Source organism: Schistocerca gregaria, chromosome 7, assembly GCF_023897955.1.
Source record: "Schistocerca gregaria isolate iqSchGreg1 chromosome 7, iqSchGreg1.2, whole genome shotgun sequence".
Taxonomy (NCBI): domain Eukaryota; kingdom Metazoa; phylum Arthropoda; class Insecta; order Orthoptera; family Acrididae; genus Schistocerca; species Schistocerca gregaria.
In genome coordinates, this window is record NC_064926.1 from 395,631,898 (window position 1) to 395,648,558 (window position 16,661).

At 38.2% G+C, this 16,661-nt stretch overlaps 2 protein-coding genes across 2 annotated transcripts in view; one reads left to right on the top strand and one right to left on the bottom strand.

Annotated features, from left to right (window-relative positions):
• Positions 1-9,093, top strand: part of LOC126281235 (poly(A) RNA polymerase gld-2 homolog A-like) — a 156,062-nt gene extending 146,969 nt beyond the window's left edge. Inside the window, exon 11 of the mRNA XM_049980006.1 lies at positions 8,904-9,093. Coding sequence (XP_049835963.1) covers positions 8,904-9,031 — 128 coding nt within the window. The 3' untranslated portion in view covers positions 9,032-9,093. The remainder of the gene's footprint in view (positions 1-8,903) is intronic.
• A 3,521-nt stretch (positions 9,094-12,614) lies between these two features.
• LOC126281234 (uncharacterized) overlaps positions 12,615-16,661 on the bottom strand; it is a 105,784-nt gene continuing 101,737 nt past the window's right edge. Inside the window, exons 9-10 of the mRNA XM_049980005.1 lie at positions 14,926-15,241; positions 12,615-13,394 (exon numbers count right to left, since the gene is read on the bottom strand). Coding sequence (XP_049835962.1) covers positions 12,829-13,394; positions 14,926-15,241 — 882 coding nt within the window. The 3' untranslated portion in view covers positions 12,615-12,828. The remainder of the gene's footprint in view (positions 13,395-14,925; positions 15,242-16,661) is intronic.

Genomic DNA, 16,661 nt, shown 5'->3' on the forward strand with positions numbered 1-16,661 from the left:
GTATAGCAACATTGCTGCTTGCGTTGGTCAAGATCCAATGACTGTTAGCACAATATAGAGTCGGTGGGTTCAGGAGGGTAATAAGGAATGCTGTGCTGGATCCCAACGAACTTGTATCACTAGCAGTTGAGATGACAGGCATCTTATCCGCATGGCTGTAACGGATCGTGCAGCCACGCCTCGATCCCTGAGGTCAACAGATGGCGACGTTTGCAAGACGACAACCATCTACAAAAACAGTTCGACGAAGTTTGCAGCAGCACGGACTATCGGCTCGGAGACCATGGGTGCATCACAGACAAGAGCGCCTGCGATGGTGTACTCAACGACGAACCTGGGTGCACGAATGGCAAAACGTAATTTTTTTGCATGTATCCAGGTTCTGTTTACAGCGTCATTATGGTCGCATCTGTGTTTGGCGACATCGCGGTGAACGCACATCGGAAGAGTGTATTCGTCATTGCCATACCAGCGTGATGGTATGGGGTGCCACTGGTTACACGTCTCGATCACCTCTTGTTCGCATGGCACTTTGAACAGTGGACATTACATTTCAGATGTGTTACGACCCGTGGCTCTACCCTTCATTCGATCCCTGCGAAACCCTACATTTCAGCAGGAGAATGCACAACCGCACGTTGCAGGTCCTGCACGGGTCTCTCTGGATACAGAAAATGTTCGACTGCTGCCCTGGCCAGCACATTATCCAGATCTCTCACCAATTGAAGACATCTGGTCAACGACGGCCGAGCAAATGGCTCATCACAATATGCCAGTCACTACTCTAGATGAACTGTGGTATCGTGTTGAAGCTGCATGGGCAGCTATACCTGCACACGCCATCCAAGCTCTGTTTGACTCAGTGGCTAGGCGTATCAAGGCCGATTGGGCTGCACTTACGGACAACAAGCTTCGGGCCTTGAAACCTCTTCCTGCGTCTTGGACGTCCTCCTCACGTCCTTCTCGGCGGGAGGAGGTCGTTTTGGCCCGGCTACAAATTGGACACTGCCGGTTCAGCCATCGCCATCTGCTGACGGCTGCACCGGCGCCGTTCTGTCCATGTGGGCAATTGTTGATGGTCCGCCACATTTTAACGTCCTGTCCGGATTTTACTACACTGCGTCTTGATCTTGGCCTGCTATGTACTCTGGATGCCGTTTTAGCGGATGACCCAGGAGCTGCTGCTCGCGTTCTTCATTTTATCAACTTGACACACCTGTCTAAGGACGTTTGATTATGCTGTTTTTTTTTTTTTTTTTAATCCTATGCCTGTTAATACGTCTTTTATAGTGTTGTCCCTTTATTTGCTGTTTTAACCTTGTGCCTCGCGGTGCATTCCTGACTTAGTCTGGGTGCTAATGGCAAAAAAAAAAAAAAAAAGTATTAAGGTCGTTATTACGGCCAGAGGTTATTGTTCTGTTGTTTGGTTGTAATAATTAGACAGAGGTTTATATGTTTTACGTAATCAGCTGATTTCAGCCTCTGTGGGAATTTTGAAGTGATTGGTTTATGTAGATAATTCATAAATATGCATTAAATGTCCAAATAACATACCAATTTTGAGTTTCCCACATAGCATATCAGTTTATCAATTCATGCTCAGTCACTGAAATACAGATGTTAAAAGGTGGCATTCGTTGTATTCAAGATGTTCATCAGCCACACTTTTCTTTAAATGTGGGAATAATAAGAAGCTAGACACTGTTGGATAGGGTGAATAGGGTGGAATGTTAAATAGTTCACACTTCAAATCCCTCAGTTGCCTCAAAGTTAGAGCAGAATTGTGGACATATGGATAGTAATCAGAAATGACAGTATGTTTCTTGCAATTGCTAAGGTTTTCTTAGTGTGATTAGTTGAGGGTGTTCTTTCAGGTGGTGTTCTCATTTGTTGTTTTTATTTCACACATAAAATGGAAACAACTACAATGCAGAAAACCTGAAAACACACGATTAAATATTTTTCTTTTCTAATTTGAGCCTCTAGTTACACATTTCTTCATCCACTTTGTGCTGAAGAATCCCTCTTTATCTGAAGAAAAAACAACACTGGTCATTCTTCCTGTTGGAGGAAATACTGTTATAGAGCAGTTTTCACCTACTGCTTTGATTTCGTTTTCCAACATGAAGTGTTAGACTGATGTCTCATAAACAGTAACAAATGGACATATGTAATCAGATAAATCCTTATGAAAAAATCACACAAATTGCTGTGATTTTTGTTTATATCTCTGCTTTTGATCGGTATTTAATAAAAATTACGTCTTGCAGAAACATAATTACATTTATTCTTCATATGAAATCTATTGTACCGATTCTATTTACAACCTACAGTTTTCTATACTTTTAATTGCCAGTTATCAATACCATATTGTGCACTTATTCATTATTTTTAAATTTCTCCACACATTGCTTAATTGTTGTAAATGAAGCAGCAGATCCACACAAACCTTCACCAACTTTGGATGAATTTCCATTGACAATAAACTAACCAAAAACTGAATTCCATGAATGCACAGTATTGTTGTATGTCTGCGTGAAATTTGTACGATCTGTAAGAGGCTGTTCCCAGCTTGTAGGCAGATTTTACTGGCAGCCTCTTTTTCGTTAAAAGGCAACTTCTTATGGAAGAACATTTTCAGAAAGCTGTCACTAAATGTTAATGGCTGTTGTTTAGTTGCCTGCTAAATCCATTTAAAAATTTCTGTAAAATGTAATTTAACATAGATCTTTTCAACCACTGCAATTACAAAAACAACTTTAACTTCATTAATAAGCAGGGTGGAGCCTTAACCAACCCTAGAAAAATGTCACCAGTCCCACAGTGTGCCCTTTTCTTACTTTGACCATTGAACAGACTTACTCTGCCAGTTACTAGGTGGGCCACAGATAGGCAAATGTGATGCTTAATGTGAGAACAGAAACAACTCAGTGGTCTGATGATATAATGATCGTGCCAGACTACAGATACAAAAGTCCTAGGATTTTTGTCCCCTGTTACTTCTTTTACTTCTCTCTGGCAAGGATTTTTGATGTGAAAAATGCAGAGTTGCAACATAGTTCATAGCCCATGTTAAACTGCAGTTAAGCTAGTAACTGATTTACAAGGAGTAACCTCCAGTGGTGTGATCCACTTTTTGAAACAATCGATACAGTGATATAGGTTAAGGTCCAAGGAGTCACGCCTTGCAGCCATTCATCCTGATGGACCCTCATTTGTGAGGAGTTGGCGGAAAAAAAAAAAAAATTGGAATTTTGTGTGATACTGTATAGTTTTAAAAATGGTGACAATTAAGACTGGTTACATAGCATAATGGTTAAGGTACTGACATTACCTGCAAAAGGTTTTTTGGTTTGAATCTTGTCAGGTACATTAAGTTTATTTTCATTTTTTAATCTTGATCAAAAAGACTTTTATCATTATTTATATTCAGTTAGTTGGTTTACATACAGTTTCTTTTATTTGTGTTCTTTTGTCACTTCATTTTAATCAATGTCTGAACTACTTCAGTGGCCCTTTTTCTTTCTGTCATTTTTTTTCACTTATAGTCATTGTTGATTTAATTTATCTATCATACTGTTTAAACATTTGAAAATGCCAATCTGTTGGTTACAAGCAATGAAATAACCAATTTATGTGACTGTGCAGTGATATCAAGACTCTCTCTCTCTCTCTCTCTCTCTCCCCCTCCCCCTCCCGCCCTCCTTTTTTTACTAGCTGTACAAATTTTTGGATGGCAGTTGTCGTACAGACAATTAAAACATAAATTATTGTTGCAATATGGGCAAAATACCCAGGTGGTGATTTAAATGAAGCAGGGTTTATAACCAAAACTGAAATTCAAGCAAAATGAGAAATAGAAATAATAAATGCAATAACATGGACGAAAATATGAGATGACAAAATGGAAGGAATTAAATTGAAGTTAGAACAAGGATTTCAAATGGGAGCAAATGATGTATAGTTAGTTAGTTAGTTAGTTAGTTATATTACTTGTTCCATGGATCATGAACATGATTCTTTCGTAATGATGTGGAACGTGTCAAAGTACACAAGATTCATTTATCCCAAATAATCAATGTTAGTCTTATATACGGTACAATTGTTAATGCTTACTGTATTTCTTTGGCCTATGTCTAAAAATTCATCTATGGAGTAGAAGGAGTTGTCATTCAGGAATTCCCTTAACTTACTTTTGATATTGTTTGGCAATTGACCAAAAATCTTTGTGGCAGTATAATTCACCCCCTTTTGTGCCAATGTCAAATTCAATGAACGGTAGTGAAGGTCACCCTGTCTCCTAGTATTGTAGCTGTGGACTGTGCTATTAATTCTGAAGTGGCTAATATTTGAGAAATGTGTACAAAAAATTACATCTGAACCAATTAATTGAATAACAGTAATGATCAAAGTCATTTCAATGAAGATTTAAAAATAAAAAAAATATGATTTACTTGAAGAGGTTCGAAACGACAACCTTTTGCATATGAGGCCAGTACCTTAGCTATTACTCTGTGCAACCAGTCTGTAAATTGCTAACATTTTTAAATCTATAGAGCATTGCACGAAATTCTAAAGCTTTTTCCGTCTATTACTCGCAAACGAGGGCCCACCAAGGTGACTGGCTGCAGGGTGTGATTCCGTAGACCTGAACCTACATCACTGTAGAAATGATTTCAAAAAGTCAATCACACAGCTGAGGATCTCTCATTATTATATATGAAGGCAAGGACATACTACCTCCACGCCCAGTAAAGCACTTTGCTGTTCAGACCAAAGTTGGGGTTGATGACAGATTTTCTACAGTTTGAGTAAGACTCCACCTTGCTTATTAACAATATCCAAGTTGTTTTTATAATTGTGGAGCTAAAGAAATATTGTATGCCAAATTAGAAATTTAAATATTTTGAATTTTCTTAATGAGCATTGTAATTTTATTGTTTCGTAATCTGATGATGCATGTAAGCAGTGTAATTGTACTGGATTTTCATTCGTTTCTTCCTGATCATGCTTGATGGATCTGCCTTCCATCATAATTTACAGCTTTTGGTGTAGAAGTGTATATGAACCGATGATGTTGGATGAGATGTGAAGATTGATGGCAAGAATAAAGTAGTATCTGCTCTAATTCAGAGTGCCTTGGTGGACTGTTATACAAAACAGATCAAATAGTTCAGAACTTCCAGGCCACCACTCTCCATTACCAACCACAAGAGAGAAATACTAATGTGATTCTTCAGGCTTTCCAGCAATGCATTGTCATGTTGAACAATCAGCTTACTGCTGGTTATTCACATCTTTCTTGCACAATATTTCAACTGCATGACTTGCAGTCAACTGCAGGTGCTGTCTGATACCGATTCCAGTGTGGAACAAGTCTGACGTTTATGCCTATGTTGTGCCAGGTGCTCTGTCAGTAGTCTGTGTCGCGTCAGACACTCTGTTCGTGGTACATTCTGACCAATAGTGACAACTGTATTGCTTTCTTTTAGCCACAGCAGTTCCAAACACTTTGTGGTTATTCCCCATAGTCAACTTTGCTGTATGATGATCTGAATGATGTCAGTCATGCTACATATTTTATCTTCAATTGCCGTCATTGAAGCTCTCCTGTGATCTAGGACATTTTGTTACCATTTCATGCTGTCAGGCATTCTGTCAGAGGTCTTTGCCCATCAGTAGTGGCTGCAGTGTTATTTTCAAGCTGCTGGTGTTCAGATTGCCACTTGATACTCAATAGAATGTGCATTGTTTCTTACTTATTCAGGCACATATTGACCTCAGTGTATTTCCTATATGGTGGCCAGTTTTACGAGTAAACGGAAGGGGTTACAATGGGCAGCCCTCTCTCACTGGTGGTGGCCAATCTCTTTATGGAGAGATTTGAAGAGGAGGCACTTACATCAGCCCCATATAAGCCGAAATGCATTTCTAAGTGCATGGATGACACCTTTGTTTTATGGACCAATGGGAGGAAAAGCTCAAAGATTTCTTTTGCCATGTAAACTCATGCCACTCTAACATTAGCTTCACAATGGAATTGGAGAAGGATGGACTAGCCCATTATTACACATATTAGTTAAGAGGAAGGCAGATGGTACCTTCAGTCACAGTATGTACAGCAAACCCACTGACACCAACTTGAACCTGCAAGCCAGCAGCTGCCACCATCCGGCACAGAAAAATGGTGTAGTCAGAACTCTAATTCACTGGGTGCAAACTCTGTCAGATCCTAACAATTTGGCGATGGAGATAGACCACCTACAATCTTTGTTCTATAAAAATGGATACTGTTTTTGAGATGTTCAGATCAGAAAGAGCCATGCCCTGTTTCTCTGCCAGAGGTTCCTCGAGAGGTACAAGAAGAAACAAAAAAGGTTGCATATTTGCCTTATGTCAGTCTGATATCTGCCAACATCAGCAGAATTCTCCTCAAACATAACATCAAGAGTGCATTCTATCCACCCCCCAAGATTAAGGCTCTGCTAAGGAGTGTGAAGGATGACCTGGGTCTGGAGAAACTGGACATTTACCACATACCATGTGAATGTGGTATGGCATACATCGGCCAGATGACTAGGGCCTTTGACATCAGGTACAAAGATCACCAAAGGCTTACCAGAATAAGACAGGCAACCAAGCATTTTTTAGAACTCGGTCATTCTATGAACTACAATGATGCTAAGACTCTCAACACAAACATTGAGCTATTAGGACAGCATTATCACAGAATCTATTGAGATTAAGGTCATGGAAAATCTCATTAACTGTGTGGTGTCACCGCCAGACACTACACTTGCTAGGTGGTAGCCTTTAAATCGGCCGCGGTCCGTTGATATACGTCGGACCCGCGTGTCGCCACTAACAGTGATTGCAGACCGAGCGCCGCCACACGGCAGGTCTAGAGAGACTTCCTAGCACTCGCCCCAGTTGTACAGCCGACTTTGCTAGCGATGGTTCACTGACAAATTACGCTCTCATTTGCCGAGACGATAGTTAACATAGCCTTCAGCTACGTTATTTGCTACGACCTAGCAAGGCGCCAGTATCCGTAGTGTTGATATTGTGAATCATGTACCATAAAGATCGATATTCTCCATTAATGGATTAAAGTTAAGTATTCCAACAGCTACGTCCGTTTTTCTCACTTCTAATTCCCTTGTCATGTTCAAGACCTCACACCGCCTGCGTGAGCATCGGCCTCCTTTAACCTTACGGTTGGCTCTCCTGCCAACCACAACACTATGACTTCATTTTCCAGCTGAGCTCTGCCTGAAATCCAGCATTCAGTTTTTGAAAAGATCTCAGGGACACAAGTATGAAGATGGAGTTGGAGAAAACTGCCCAGTTCGTGTAATAAATGTCGCACGTGGAATGTTATCATGGACAAAAAACACTATACCTGAGGACATTCTGCTGAGTTTAAAGTGGCAGTTTGAACACCAGCGACCTCAAAATAACACTGCAGCTATTCCTGGCGGGCACGGACCTTAGACAAAACACCTGACATGGCACATCAAGGTAACAGAATGCCTTAGATCACAGATGGGCATAAATAATGACAGTCAGAAGATAAAATGCCTAGCACACCTTGGACGTCATTCGAAGATTGACAAATGATGATAACAACAAAGTGCATGTACAGCATTTGGAACTACCATAGCTAAAAGAAGGCACTATAGTCACTGCTATCGAGTCGGCACATACCACAGACAGAGCGCCTGATGCAGCGAGTGCTGCAGACGGAGTGCCTGGCACAACAGCCTCGTTGCACACTGGAATCAGTATCAGATAGCACCTGAGGCAGACAGCGAGTCATGCAGTTAAAAGGAAGACGTGAATAACTGGCAGGAACCTGATTGTTCAACATGACAAGGGAGGAATTCTCATTCCATTGGTTCCCACGGCATGTGGGGATCAAGGAGTATGAAAGAATTGACAAAGGAGGCAGAGAGGCATGTGAAGTAGTTATCAGCAAAATGTGCTGTACCTCTAACCAGTCGTTTCAGTCTTTTGAAGAAATGACATGTCTGTCAGGGAAAAATAGCGCGCGCCCACACACACACACACACACACACACACAGAGAGAGAGAGAGAGAGAGAGAGAGAGAGAGAGAGAGAGAGAGCCAGCCAGCCATCTTCTACAACAACAAAAGATCTTAGTACTTAGCGATGCTTACTGTGTATGAGACTCATTGGGCCACATGACTGATAAGTGAACATCTCATGAGAACGAGGAGGAGGAGGAAGAAGCAGTAGTGCAGGGTGGTGGTGGAGGGTATTTTGAACTCCTATAGGGAGTTAAAGCTCCTTTCTACATTGATTACAGAGTAGACTCGGAGATTTTTTGTTCGTGCTCAGCCATCTGCATTAGTGTTTTATTGCCACATATGAAACAGCTCTTAAAAATACTTTCTATTTCTTGTCCACTTTATGCTGAAATTGCTCAGAAACATTATAATGAACAACCAGCTTATCTATTCAGCTGAAAAATAAATTGCTTCTAATAATGTTTTAACAAATATTGCTTTAGTTTGTTACTACAGCGAACTGGCAATATCAGAATCTTTGATTAAAGTATTTCCTTTTTAAGTGTTATTAATTTTGGGTACATTCATTTTTGGTGTAAGACAAAATATATAAATGTATTACACTAGTTTCCTCAATTATTATAGCGAATGGGGCTTGCCTCTCCTGCCCTGTCCAGTTTTACTTTGATGAGTTTATGTAGTTGCAACGGCTACTATACCACGTGACTGGAAGATGAAATACATGATTAAAAGATTGTGTAGCAAATTCCCTTCAATCTAATTCAGCCTTAGAGAAAAATGTTGTTTAAACTATATAATATATAATATAAGATAATGAATGTTTGTAGTTAACCTAAAAATATTTTTGTGCAGAACCGTTTGATCTCACCAACACTGCCCGTTCTGTGTATGATCGAGACGTATTTGAGAAAGTGAAGCAAGTGTTCCAGGATTCTTATGAGAAGCTGAAGAAAACCCGTGATATTGTAAGCATTTTTTGAATGGACAGGGGAAGTCGTAGAATAAATGAACTTTTGTTAATGGACTGCTTTTGTTTTTCATGTGTGAAATGGCACAAAGAAATGTTGAACTGGGTTTCAGCATTAATCGTGACTTACACGCTGGTTGTGACATAAAAAGAAATATTCCTAACATGATGTGAAAACAACATTGTGAACAGGTAACTAAAATGGACTGTTCACTCACCTAGTCACATAAATATTACTTATGACTGTGATGAAGATTGGAGCTTTAAGATGAATATATTATGCCTTTTTCTCTTTTTATTTATGTATGTAATTGTTGATTTTAGTTAACATGCATGTCTTCCCTGCAGACATTGTGTATGTGGGAGTAGGTGGTTTTTCTATTATATTATGATGTTACTTGTATGAGTCTTTTCAGAAGGAAAAAATTTTTAATTTTTAACAAAGTATTAGGTATTCCTTTCTTTTTAAAATGTTTTGTGTGAATGTTTTGCTTTGTTAAATCATGAAAACCAGTAGCACTACAAGAGTTATGAAAACATAGTGCTATGTCTGGAAAAAAACAGAAAAAAGAAAATGGAAAAAAATACTTGTTATGGAATTCAATTGTATTAAATGTTCAAATGCCATGTTTCAAACATATTGTAGTTAAGAGAAGAGAAATATAAAACATCGAGAAATCTTTTTGATACTTGTGTTAGTACAACTCTTCTAATCTCTAGTGAATGCAAAGTGTGTGGATGTCTAACAAAGAAAAAAAATTATTACAAAAAACTTTACTCTTACATACTACTGATCCACCTAATTTTAAAAACTGTGATGTTGATGCTTGTTTTAGACTTTTGTGGAACACTGTAGAAACAGTATTTTGTGTACAATTGAATTAAGGCTTTTGTTTATATTTAATTTTTATATAGGTAATGTTTAACAAGAACTTTCTAAGTGCATGTTGTGGGACAAGTGTATTTCATATGTTTGGAACAGCGAACTGTTAACATAAGCAATAAATACTGTGGATTCAGTTAATAATGTGCAGAACCATTGTAGGAGGAGTCTCTGTATTATTTTATTTTTTACATTCCTTTTGTTTTTTTTCTTTCTTTTTCTTCCATTTCTGTATACTCGAGATTTTAATCATTGCTACATATAAAGTGCTGGACACTGATAACTTTTCTCGGAGTCAAAAGCAATGATTGTTCTTTTTATGTGTGTTTAGAATAGTGCTTTAAATCAAAAAGAGTATATGAAATAAGTCACGTATCTCAGCAGACTGCAAAAGACTAACTGACATTGTTGTATTTAAATATTTGACGAAGTGTCGAAGATGCCTTTACTTGTTACTAAATACTCATTCACCGTTGGAATATTATTGGTAACTGAGGATTATCAGGCTTGGTTTCTTATTGAATCTTTATTATTATTATTATTATTATTATTATTATTATTGTGGTTGTATACTTTCAGTAATTTTATTGTGAGCTCCTGCATCTTGCCTTCCAACTCTGTGCTTTCACTTCTTTTTGGAAGAGATCTCATAAAAAGAACTGATATTTATATTTTTATGAATTATTGCATGAATGTTGCCCAAGAGAAATGTATTTGTAGCTGAATCTGTATGATCAGTGTACTTAATGATGAATGTCTCAGTTTTGTTGAGTGTTGTAACCAAAGTGCTGCTCTTTTTGTGCAGTTGAGCAATTGTATCTGAAAGCAAAAAAGTGAATGTATGTGATTTAAAAGGCATCTAGTGTAAAATAAGCCTAAACAATCTGCCATTCATGGAATTACTGTGAAGGCCTTTAAAAATGACAAATTATGAAGTGTCTTATGACCCAATTAGTGCCAAAGAGTGTTTCTGGACTGCAATGAAGTGGGTATCATTAAAATAGTATTCTTGTACAGGAAGTCAATATTATGAACTGCACTTTTGTTGCCTTCCATATAACTTCTGTTGTTTCTATATGTTTTGTTACTTATTTTATAACTATAAATTTTAAAGACAATACAAAATGAAGGTGAAGTATATGCCTGTTCTGAATTGTACACGTAAATTTCTTAAAATACTGCATCAATCCCAGAGCCAATCACTGTCACATTATTTGGTATTTTGTGCATAGTTGAGCATTTTGGTTCAGGATTACACATGTTTTGTTTAGTCGAAGTTGGTTTTAGTGCAATCAGTTTCAATTACTAAACATAATTGATGGGTAATGTTGCACTGTCAACAACAGTAACTAAGTTTTGCTGCCTCATTCTAGTCTGCATGACAGGTTGAGCATTTCCCATCATTCTTCTGATGTGTTCAGTGCATTGCTTCAGATTGTGTACATTGCTACAAAAGGAAAAAAAATATTAACGTATTGCATGGTTTTGCCTTAATTTAAGACAAGCCCTTGGCTGTATTAAAGAATTCTTTGAGAGAAAGAGAGAGATATATATATATATTTTTTCGGGAACACATGCCTGCATTTAAAAATGTGTGAAATAAAATTGCTTGCCTCAGAGACTTGTTTTATTTGAAGGACAAATTCCAGTGTGTTTGAGGTAGACTTAAAATGAATTAATTTGTTTCTGTAGTAATGGACACATGACAGAAGAACTGCAACTTTGTCTACTGTGACAATAGGCTTAAGTTTTATACACACAGGAAAAATATTTGATTGGCTAGTGTTCTCATGTAAAAAAATTGTTTTCAGTGTTAAATATTTCATTAATTTATCTGATTTAGGAATTTTCATCATTTCATAAGAATATGGTGCTTCAAGCAAATTTATATTGCTGTGTAAGAAGAAAGCAATTTGACATGGGTCTGTAGAATTTGATATATGTGACACTTATTTGTGCCTTAAGTTTATAGAGTCCATTAAAATAAATAAGGTACAGAACAGGAAAACCGAAGATCTGTGTTCAGTTCAGTATTTGAAAGTCTGAATAAAAAATTCTCACACATACATACACATACATCAGCAAATTATTTAGTTATGTTTTTCTTTGACCCATATCATACGTTTGTGTAGATAAGTAATGTTTTGTGTATTGAACTTAAATAGTTCAGTATTATCTATTTGCTGGGTTCTCTTGTCATACCATGCCATAACCAGCTCATACACTTGTGTTCATTTCACTGACATGCAGTGTAACAAATATCACAGAAACTTATCATCATAAGCTACATATTCTTGCCAGTGAGTAAAATACATTTTTAAAATGTAGTTCAATAGGTTTAAATGTACATGAAGTTCCAATATTAAGAATGATAATGCATATAAAGAGGTTGTCAGGAAAGAACATGTCTTTTGTAAGTTACCGTGCGTAATTCAATGAATTTATTAGATGTCATTCCTTTTGCTATGAAGTGTTGAAAATTTAGGCATAGAGAGATTGTTTATACAAAATCTTTGTAATATCTGCTCATTTATGGTAAACAAACAACTTATGCATGTGGATTCCAGATCACACACTAAATTTGATTAAGCTATTCTCTGCATCAGACTATGAACTGTTAAATTTTGATCTAAATGTATGGAGCAGATTTCTTGTCATTTGATTGATATGTGAAAGTATTTTAAAGGAGGAACAGAGACCCAAGTCCACCAAACAGTATTTGATGCAGCATTTATTTTGGAGTGGCTGTACAAAACATTGAAGTTATGTATACAGTACAATACAAAAATAAATTTGTACTTAACGGTAAATATAATTTTATAGCAACTGTCAGATTTTAGTTTGAAAAGTCTAACACACATTATTTATTTCAAGCTTTTCTTCCTTTCCAGAGTTTGGTGGCACAAACATTCTTTTTTTTCTGGTGTTTAAAATCCTAGTACTTGAGACTTTCGTTTGACACTAGTGTTTTTCGAAGGTTTTGATTGTTTCACCACATTGGGAGATAAATGAAAATATGCATCTCCACTAGTATCAAGAAAGTCTGTGCTATTATTGTAAGGAGGAAGCACAGTTCGAGTTCTTACAGAACTGCTTTGCGAGAAACGGTGATGGGTTGTAATCGGGTCGAAATTTTCTGCCTCATCCTCGACAAACTGTGATGCTGGAAGAACACCTGACAAATATGCCTGATCTGCAGTCCGAAGTCTACTTGCAGAAACACTCTCAGCAGCTGTAATTTCACTTTCTCCATCAACAGTATTCAGTGATGTGGAATTCATTTGTAGCCACTGCTGAACTTTGTCAACAGCAGAAGGCTCTGTGACGGTAGGTGACCATTCCTGCATATCATCTATTCCCCATGCCTCGAGTATTCCTGGAGCTAAGACATCAGTGTAAGACATCAAATCTGCTTTTGATCTTTGCCACGGTTGTTTTTGTAGGGATGAAGTGTGTTGTCTGTGAAGTGACCTCTTCCTGGCACTCTGCAAGCCTGAAATACATTAATCTCATTTAGTCAACAATACACCAGCACTATTTTCATATTTTTATACGGTAAAAAATGCCCACAGAGCACCATATATATTCTACTGAAATATGTTTGGTGATGTCTATGGTTGGTTGTAGTGGATAGTTATATGCAGATCCAATTTTACTAAATACCTTGCAGTATCCTCAGAACACAGGCAATTTGTAAGGAGGCCTTGTAATTGCTCTAATAGATGATGGCGTAAAGGGTGAAGAGTAAGTCATTTATATGAAACAACTTTACAAACATGGAGTTCATTTAAAACACTACTGATGTAACTGTAAGCCAGAACATGAAAAATCTTCCAGCTGTCAGAATGAACAACAGAAAACCCTCTATTTGAAATATTAATAATTTGGATAAACCTAGTAGAGGACAGTAAAACTGAGTAAGCAGTACCACAAGTTGTTTCACATAAAAATAATGTGGAGAGTAAACCATATTTGGTTTATGTCAAATGTACAGCTTTTCAAACAATGAAAAGTGTAAATATCAACAACATTATGAAAAGGATAGAGTGTTACTTATCAAAGATAACACATTTAGCTTTCAGTTAACCCTCATCAGAAAAGAATATTCGTGCGCACACGCACACCTCATCTGGACAAAAAGCAAAACCATGTTGAACAAAAGCAGATACCTGGAGTGGGGTAGGGTACGAATAAGGGGAAGGAAGAATGCTGTCTGGCACAATGTGTAGGGAGTAGATGGCTCCAGGACAAGGTTTCCAGGTGCAGCATTGGGTGGTTATGGGGGAGGGGAAAAGACTGTTGGGTGTGTTGGCAGAGAGCAGTGCACAATGAGGTTGAGGGGCTGTAAAATAGGATGAAGTGACAGGGCAGTGGTGGAAATTGCTCCCCCACAGCCACCCATGTGTGCACAATGAGTGAGTGAGAGAGTGAGAGAGAGAGAGGGGGAGAGGGGGGGGATGCGATAGGATAGAGGTGGTGGAAAATGGAGCTGCTGTCAGTCATCTGGTCCCTGCACATTCCACCAGACAGCAGCCCCCCCAGACCTTCACCCGTACTCTGATATTAAAACCACCTTTTGCCCCACTCCAGATTGTTGCACTATTGTTCAAAGTGACACCACATTCTGGTGAAAGATAGAGGTCATGTGTGCATGGGACATGCTTGCTTGAATGAATGAATGAATGAATGAATGGGTGTTTTTTTTATTTTTTTGCAAAAGCTAAATGCATAATAGTCGTTCCATTGCGACTGTCTGTGCAACTCAGTGTGTTATCTTTATTGTGAGTTGACATCTACAGCTTTTCAAGGTGCATGTAGCTGTCCCAGTGATTTTGACCCACTACAAAATAAGTTTTTTAAAATTACATAATCTAATTTCCAAAGGAGTTTGATTTAATACAATTCCAAAATAAGCTATTCAAGTTTTGGTTTGTTTGGTTTAATGGAACAAGTTTATAAGAATTCTTAATGAAGTTGATGGGAAAGCTTTAGCTAAACTCCAAATATAAACATTACTATAGTACCTAAGTATACTGGCTGCATGTTGCAGCGTTCTGTGACATGGAGCTGTCTGCCCCTTCCCAGTGTCCAGGTGGCTTCTGAAGATTTGCAGTGGTATTTTGCATCTGATATTTCCGGTTTTTCCACAACTCCAGCATCCCATTTTAAACAAAGTGAGTTAATATCACCACTACCAGTTTGTGTAATGATGTCATTTCTTTTTAGATAAGGATGTGGCAGAAATGAAAGCCCCACGATGCCCTGATTACCACATGCTTTAGTTACACAGAGAGGTGGATGCTGACTGCAACAGATTTCGCCTCCAAGAACCACTACTGCCTGTTGACAGAGGAAACAGTAAATATACAATATGTTGTTAACTACTAACTAAAATATCAGCTGGACTAACATTTACCTGAAACTTGCTGGCAGTTTAGATCTGAGTGCCAGACCAAGACCGAAAACTAGAACGTTTGTGCTTTGCAGCAAGTGCTCTTATCAACTGAGACTCATGATCTGCACATACAACCAGTATTACTCGCCTACCTTCCAAACTTTACAGAAGTTGTCCTGCACTGATGTAAGGAAGGATACTGTGGAGAACCTACGGGATTGTTTCCAGAATTAATTCTGGATTCTTTGGTGATTTTTGTCTTATAGACATTATGCTATGATCCAAGGCATATTTCTGTGCCTAGCATTTTGTATTCCAAAGAAAAAGACATCATCAAAGGCTATAAAGACCCAGACAGCACTACAAACTTAAACATTAGTAAAGGGTACAGGTAGATGTTCTGAATGAAACGTGTTTGGCTGTCAGGAGATCAATGCATGATGTCTTCAATGACTACAGTAGCAGAATATTTTCAAATCATCTTTCACATCAGTGGCACAGAGAAACAGCTGAAATCGTTAAAACTAAACAAAGCTCCAGGCCCTGATGGAATCCTTGTCAAATTTTAAATTGAATTTGCAGCTGAGTTAGCACCTCTTCTAACTATAAACTATCATAGACCCCACAAACAAAAAACCGTGCCCAATTTTTGGAAAAAGGCACAGCCACACCTATTAGAAGTGATGCATTGCCAGTATCCTTGACATTGATTTGTTGTAGAATACTATAACATATTCTGAGCTCAAACATGAGGTATCTTGAACAGAATGATCTCCTCAATGACAACCAGCATGGATCATGTGAAACCAAATTCTCACTTTTCTCACATGACGTACCGAAAGCTTTGGATGAGGGCAACCAGATAGTTGCAGTATTTCATGATTTCAGAAAAGTATTTAACTTGGTACTGAACCTACGCTTATTATCAAAAGTACAATCACATGGCGATATCAAGTGAAATTTGTGAGTGGACTGAGAACTTTTTTGGTATGGATGATGATGATGATGATGATGATGAACGATGGGTGGTTTGTGGTGCACTCAACTGCGCGACCATCAATATAGAATCTCAATTTTTTCACAGTCCAATTGAGCCACTGTCATGAATGATGAAATGATGAGGACAACACAAACACCCAGTCCCCGGGCAGATAAAATCTGCAACCCGGCCGGGAACCGAACCTAGGACCCCATGATCCACAGGTAGCAATGCTGGCCACTAGACCACAAGCGCCGGGCATTTGGTATGGAGGACACAGCATGTTATCTTGGATTGTCATTGTCATATGTAGAAGTGTGTTGGCACCCATGCTGTTCCCTGTATATTAATGACTTTGCAGCCAATATTAGTGGTAAAGTCAGGCT